This window comes from Centruroides sculpturatus, unplaced genomic scaffold (assembly GCF_000671375.1).
Source record: "Centruroides sculpturatus isolate CEXI.00-Female unplaced genomic scaffold, Cexi_2.0 scaffold150, whole genome shotgun sequence".
Classification (NCBI taxonomy): Eukaryota; Metazoa; Arthropoda; class Arachnida; order Scorpiones; family Buthidae; genus Centruroides; species Centruroides sculpturatus.
The window spans coordinates 1-7,706 of NW_019384512.1; the positions used below are offsets into that span (position 1 = coordinate 1).

Here is a 7,706-nt window from a genome sequence, read left to right on the forward strand (position 1 = left end):
GTAGTCGAATTTTTCGCTGTTCATTTTCTTATTATTTTCTACATATGATACTAATACTTCTTTTTGTTCTTTGCTTATTTTTTAAAATAAAATATTGGAGGTTTTCATTTTGTTTCTGCGTACTATATTGCCATAAGACAACTTTTAACTGTAGCACGTGTAAACTAATTCGTGTTGATTTGTTTACAACTTGTTACAGTTAAGTTGATTGGTCGAATCGTTATACAGGCATACCTCGACTTACGTCGTTTCGAGTTACGTCGTTCCCGATTATACGTCGCTTGTTAAAAAAGTATATGGAAAAATAAAAATCAAGTTTAAGTCATTTTATTCGACTTTACGTCTGTCCGCCACAAATATTGAAGTCGTAATATCACTAGATAAACGTTTAAAGCACATAAAATCATATTAAAATATATACAAGTATGTACTGTATTTACAGTACACGCATTCGTAAATTTAGATTACTTTTTTTGTACTATATTAAAAACTAAAATTTATTTGTTTGTAAGCTTAAAATAGATTTTTATTAACCATATATTATTTAAAATGCTTTCCTAGTGATAAGTAGATTCGGAGACAGGTAAATTCGACTTACGTCGTTTTTCGACTTACGTCGTTTTCCTGGAACCAATTACCGACGTAAGGCGAGGTATACCTGTAGTCGCAAACCCAGATGCATTGTAAATAATCCCATCGTGCTTAACGAAATACGCAACCGAGTGAGTATGACGTATTTCCGCTCGCCTTTCGAGTTCGCTCGAAGAGTCTAACTCGAGACTACCGATTATGTGAGTCACAGTAACACGAGTGAGTTCGATGACGTCAGTTCGAGTACAACACGAAAAACTCGAGACTAAGGGCCCTGGAGAGACGACGACATCTGTCTATTATTAGATAAATGGCAAGAAAAAGTGTTTATTTCTAACCAAAACTTCCATTTTATTTGTTGGTGTTTGTGACTTATCGCGTAGTTACGTCAGTTTTATGATCGCGTGTAATAGCCAGGTTCTTCTCGAGCGGACTGCCTGTGCGAACAGTACGACGTTCGACTAGCGACAGTCACAATCCAGATTGTAGGTAAATCGAGATCGAAGTGAGTCGTGGATTGGGTGCGAACGTAGTATTACGGAATTGTGTTCGTTCTCAAAACCCGTTCGATCTGTTTTGATTGAACTTTGCCAATTTCCATTAATTGCGACCAGGAATCCAAAAATGTAATAAAAAATATGGGGGTCTACCAATTCCTTTTCGAGATATTAGTTCGCAACACGAGCGTGCGCGACAAAGCGATATCTCTTCGTTAATATCCTAGAAAATTTACACCTATAAAATCTAAATTTTATTAAGAATTTATTGGTATGGACAATATTTAAATCGCCGTAATTTCCATTGATAATTTAATGATAATTTTGTATTGCGTGAGGAGATGGAAAACACGAAGTGATTGTTTAGCATTATTAACCGATCAAAATTTTACTTTATTCACTGTTACAAACTTTCAGCAGATTTATTAGTTATTTTAAGAATTTTAATGGAGAAATAACTTTGTAAACGCATGTTCTGTCGTGTTTTGAGTCACTTACAAGTTAGTATCGATGCGAACGACGTGAAACAGTCAAACGCCAAGCGATTGTTTGGATAGACAATATTTTATTTACCAATATTTAAAACGGCTCCGTAATTCATATTTATATTTATCCTTAATTAAAATGTTTTTTGTGGTAACTGATGGCGAGAAGTTAAATCCGCTTGAGAAAGTTTCGACAAATTGAAAGCTAGTGGCTCCTTTATTTAAGATCTGATGAATTTTAATAGGTACTGTATACGATACGCGCGGAATTATTCTTTCAATTGTAGAAGGCGCTTTAATTAATTATTTATTAGTTATTTTATAATATAAAGACGTATACTTTAAAATTAAAATTGTTAAATGTTTATTTCAATTTAATAATAAATAAAAATCACGTAAAACATGAATAAAAACCGTACCAAAAGAATTAAAAAGCGTAAAATCAATTTAATCTTGATTAATGGGAACTTTATCATCTTTAGACGTCGGTGGCGAAATAAATTTATCTTCGGGTTGTTTGTAATTATCGAAGGAATGAACTCCCCAGGGCTGAAGTTCGGCCGTACCAAAAAGGACATAAATAGTATTTGTCAAAATATAAAGACCCGCAGTAAAATAATAAATAATACTCCAGTTTTTAACCGTTTGCTGAAAGAGACCAAAATAGTTTCAAATTAAAATTGTCATACAGAAGTAATTTTCAAATTCTATTGAATTTAATTTAACCTTACCTCATGCTCTGTTAAATATCCAATAAATATAGGAGCTAAAAATCCTGGAATTGCTGCAATCGTAGCCGTTATTCCAACTAAAGTCCCTAATTAAAATTAAATATTTAAAATCGTTTATGTTGATTCCATAAATATTTATATTTTACGCAATTAAAAGAAGACGTAAATTTATGTAGATTCTTAAAATTTAGATTGTTTCAATTTTATAAATTTTCAGTGTTTCAATAATAGTAAACACGCCTGACGCTTTATTTGTGCATATTTAAACCAAATAAAAATGCTTTTATACATTAGCAAATAGCATTAATTCAGTAAAAGTATTTTAATATTTATATAACTAGAAAATATATTATTTAAAAGAATCCGATTTTTCGACACTACTTATAAATTCCTTTTTTAAACCAAAAGATCGTTTCTATTTTTTTTAAATTTTCTATAAACGAATTTCGAATTTGAACTTCACGCAAATTATTTTGGATGGGATATCTACAGAATGACAATATTTAATATTTTAATAATAAAATATATTGTAAAATATTTAAATCGTGTAGGATACATTTTATTAGGACATTTTTATTATAATTTTACCTGCAAAATCTGGTGCTATATCTATAATAGAAACAAAAAATCCACTGTTGATAAATCCGTTAAGAGACATGGCTAATGTGAAAAACGAGATACTGATTAGATGATCGCATCCTGCCTGAACCACTCCAATTAAGCAAAGAGCTGTACCGATATAACCTTAAAATAAAAACGTTTACATTTCCATATATTTTCATAATATAATTTAAATTTTAAACTAAATACCTGTATATAATTTATGCAGACCTATTGTATTACAAGTTTTCCTGACGACATTCAGTCTGGCATATCCGTTTTTATACACGTAATCGGCCACAAATCCACAAAACCATCCGGTGACCGATTGAAATAAGTAAGGAATGGCAGAAAACAATGCATTCTAAAGAGTAAGTATAAAAACTTTTTTAAATGAATAAAATATACACCTTATAAGAAAACAAGAACATGTTTAGTCACTAACTACATAAAGACAGAATCAGAATGTCATAATTATAGTTAATGCTTTTCCATTCTTTCTTCTTCGACCCAGTCAATATTAATTTACATAATTATTAGGGGCACTTTGTACTTACTCCCTCGTCCCAAGATCTTCGCCCATTATTACCAATATATGAGGAATTGTGTAATTTCATCGTTTTATATTTGTTTATACAATACAACCTCAGCGGAAGAGTGTCGGATTAAGAAGATTATTAAAAGTAAGTGTATTTAATGAGTATGGAAAGAAAACATTTCTTTATTTGCATGTTATTACTTCGTTGTATTAAGTCGGACGACTGATCGAAACATCCGAGCGCTGCCATCGCCGATAATCGGGTTGCCAAGTTGGTGTATTCTCACTAAATTTAGTGAGATATTGAAGGGACCATAGGAAATTTAATGGGAGACTCAGTATTTTTGCTGGGATATTTCGGGGGACTGATTTTTATGTTTATAAACTATTGTGTTATAAGATACTGGACCCTTTTAAAGCATCCTGAATTGACGAGTCTAACGATCTTTAACATTGTGCTTAAGCTCGATAATATCCCACATTTACCGGGAAAGTGTTAAAATTTAGTGTGAACTGCAGTATGATCTAACGGAAATCATATCTACAACTTGGCACAGTGCCAGTAATATCCGACTAGTGTTGGATTACTGGACGACTAGCGAACGGCCAGATTACAAAGATTGTACTGTAATTTTCATTGTAAAATCAGTTTTGTGTAATAAACAGAAAATACTTTAATTATTTATGAGTCTGATTTTTATATTATCGTCTTTCTTAAACTCAAATGCTAAATCTGTGTATTCATTTCATCACGAGCACTTCAGAATAAGAAATTATTTAAGTTTAAAAAAAATTAAATTTTTTTTAATCTTAAAAATTTTCTATTACAAAATATAACAATATATATACAAGGTGACCCAAAAAGAACAGTTAACCCAGACCGTACTTTAAAAATACTTAACACGCATTTGTTCAAACCGATTTTATTATTTGTGCTTTAGTCTCTTACATGAAATGATTTTTGGGTCATATTGCATACATGTAAGGTATACATATACGTATAATAATTTTAAATAACCTGCTGTATGTCGTAGTGTAACACAGCACTCAAATACGTCGGTAATTCGGTTAGAAGCATAAGAAACCCCCATCCTTGACCAAAGTGCGTAATGGCTAAAATCCAGACCACTCTAGATTTCAAAATAGGTATCCAAGGAACCTAAAATTAAATCATACAAGAAATAATTGTTATACAAAATTGTAAACATTTTTTAAAATGTTATAAATACGATATGATTATTGTTATATATTACTTTTTTAAGATGCTCCTTTTTATATACGGATTCGAGTGGTCTATTAGGAATAAAAATAAACCAAAATACCGTCCAAACGCATCCTAAACCACCTGAAATAGAAATAGAAAGTAGCGAAAATAATTTAATAAATAGAAGCGAATATAATTAACATAGGCCTATGTATATTTTAGATGTCTTTACCGAATACGTAAAAGACTGCCGGCCATCCTCCCAAAAATTCCGAACTGCAGAAAATTCCCGAAACGGGTAAAGAGACGACGGTTCCTATTAAGGCGCCGCTATAAATGAACGTCGATGCAGTACTTCTCTGAAATTTCGGTATTCTGCTCCCAATTAAATAATGCATTGCGGGACACGTAATTCCCTATTTTTAAATTTTAAATACAGTTTTATGAGATAAACGAAGTAAGCGATTAAATAATTGATACTTAATTAATTATCCCATTCATTTCCCTCCGCAGTGCTCTGCGGGGCGGAGGTGTATTCTGATTCCCGAAAGGGGAAATGATTTTCCTAATTAAAAAATATCCCATTCATTTACTGCCAAACGTTCTTATTTGAAAATTATCTGAAATTTGTGACGAAACTTTCATCGAAATGATCCGGACCAATACCTTTAGCTTGACTCTTTAGGATTTGGGTTGGAAAAAAGTCTTCTTAGTACTTACAAGAAGAAAAGGAATTAAAAATACCCGGTATATCAATTGAAATTTTTATTGGAAAGCTTAATCTCTCGTCGGAATTTTAAATTTTTTTGTTCAAAAAATTGCATTCGCCAAAGTCATAAATAAGCCCGACGAGCGTGATTTATCTCAAATACAATTTGGGAAAAGGGTTTCTTATATTCTTCTCCATGATTTGTATAGTACATGATTTTACCATTAATATTATAAATAATATTGTTATTTCTGTGCGCAAAACAAAGGCTGAAGTAATTTGTGTAACAAGCCCAAAATGTAGCCAAGTGAAGTTTTTGTAGCCCAAAAAGTAGCCAGTTCCCCAAATACTTTTTTTAACGCCAAACTGAAAAATAAGTAGCCCAATTTGTCGCAAAGTAGCCAAATCTGGCAACGCTGCTCCACTGGCAACTCCTTCCATTTGTATTGTACTTTCCTATTGGCTAAATAAATGCGGAAGTTGTTTAGCCCGGAACCGGCAACTTTATAAGGTCGTAACTGTCCTGTTACCCAGCGAACTAGCAAACTATTCGATGTTCGACTTCAACTTACGATAGTAAGTCGAGTCGAACGTGACGTCACCAAATGTCGTTCAACTTCTCACATAGCATACTAGAGCCCTAGTCAGATCGGGGACGCAATGGAAACATGATAAGAATATGTGACTATGATTGCATTATTGACAATTACTGCAGAAGGTTATGTTATTAATAAAAAGTCGTAAGGATGCGCAGTGTCGATGGCAAGTACTCCAACAATATAAACCGACTTTATCTTCCTTGTGTTCCGGAACATTGAAAGTGAATAATTGATCGTTTCTTCTTAAATGGACTTTATCTTTAATTTTATTTTTAAACATAATCGTTATCCGACGGAATTCTACAATATAAACAGATTTTTGAACAATATAAAAGTTGGAGTTACTTCGGTCGTAAAGAAAACAAATAAAAATTAAACTAATACATAATTATAGTGTAATAGATCTGGCAACAGAAACGGTGATATTTTCTCTCATTTACATCAAGAATACATGCGTACGGCGGCATCCGTATCCGTAAGGAACCAAACTTTTTACGATGCTTCATGCACTGTAAAAGTTTGATTACTATGGAAACGGATCGCTCTATGCACTGAATTATTAAAGCGGAGCGTTAGTCAAGCCTCTTCTATTAGGCTTATACCCCGTTCGCACCGTGCATTTCGATCTAGATTGTGACCAAGGTCGGAGACTGTTCCGTGGTACGAACGCTCTCGACCGTTTCAATCTCGACTGAAACGAGGTTCAATCGCGATCGACTGGAGAGAGTTCTCGAAACTAGATCCAGTTGTAAGAGAGATCCGACAATCCCACGCTCGTGAGAAAATACAAGATGGCTGCGGAACACGTGTCGGGCTATCGACAGAGAAATAAAAAAGACATCTGGGCCCTTAGTCTCGAGTTTTTCGTGTTACAACTCCCAACGTGTTGAAGGTGTCACGTGGTACCATCTCACACTCTGACGTCAAATCGGTAGTCTCGAGTTCTAACTCACGCGCTTTCCTATCTCACCATGCGAGTTGCTACTCACGTTGAGTCGAGCATGTGAGATCGCTACACGAAAGTGAAAATAGCTAACGGATACGCAATTCTTATCGCTATCGAAGAGTTAGAAAGAGACGAAAGACGTTGTTTGAGAAGGCAACAAATTTTTCGACCACGAGTAGATGAGATTTCTTTTCGTGTCGAGTCAATACTAACAAAAAAATTTTAATTCATAATTGATAAAATTATACAGCAAATTTTTCCAAAAATAAAAAGAAGTATCCAATTTATCGAAAAACAGTATTAAAATGATAGTAAATTATATGTATAAATTATTAAAAGCATAGACCCTATATCAGTGTTTCTCAACCTCTAACGAATCGTCGCCCCCTCCAACGTAGTATCGCCCCCTTCACTACAAAATTCCGATGCCGAGGGACAAGGCTAACGTCTAATTCGTACTGCATTGAATAGACTAGTGACTAGTATAATGTTATTTGTTTAATTATTGTACGATATAACGAAAAAAAATATCTAATTATTCTTAATATAATGTTTTACTATATCACTCAGAAAATCGTTTTTCGCCCCCCAAAATATAAATTGTTACTAATCGCCCTATCAACATGGAAAACGCCCACATGGGGGCGATATCGACCCCGTTGAGAAACACTGATCTATATTAAGATTATTTATTAATTAGAAGTGTTACGTTCTGATTAATAAATAATCTTAATAGACAAAATAGATAAGAAATAGATCGAGGAAGAAAACTATACGAAGAAAGGATAATAAAATTCTGCAAGTAC

General features: G+C 33.2%; 1 protein-coding gene across 1 annotated transcript; it reads right to left on the minus strand.

Annotated features, from left to right (window-relative positions):
* Positions 1-2,012: 2,012 nt before the first annotated feature.
* LOC111622476 (sialin-like) lies at positions 2,013-6,421 on the minus strand. Its single transcript, XM_023364868.1, has 8 exons — positions 6,395-6,421; positions 4,879-5,062; positions 4,696-4,787; positions 4,461-4,601; positions 3,115-3,268; positions 2,893-3,048; positions 2,305-2,390; positions 2,013-2,221 (listed from the first exon to the last, which is right to left on the minus strand). Exons 1-8 carry the CDS (start codon positions 6,419-6,421, stop codon positions 2,021-2,023), a joined length of 1,041 nt encoding a protein of 346 aa, XP_023220636.1. The 3' UTR covers positions 2,013-2,020.
* Between the last annotated feature and the right edge of the window lie 1,285 nt (positions 6,422-7,706).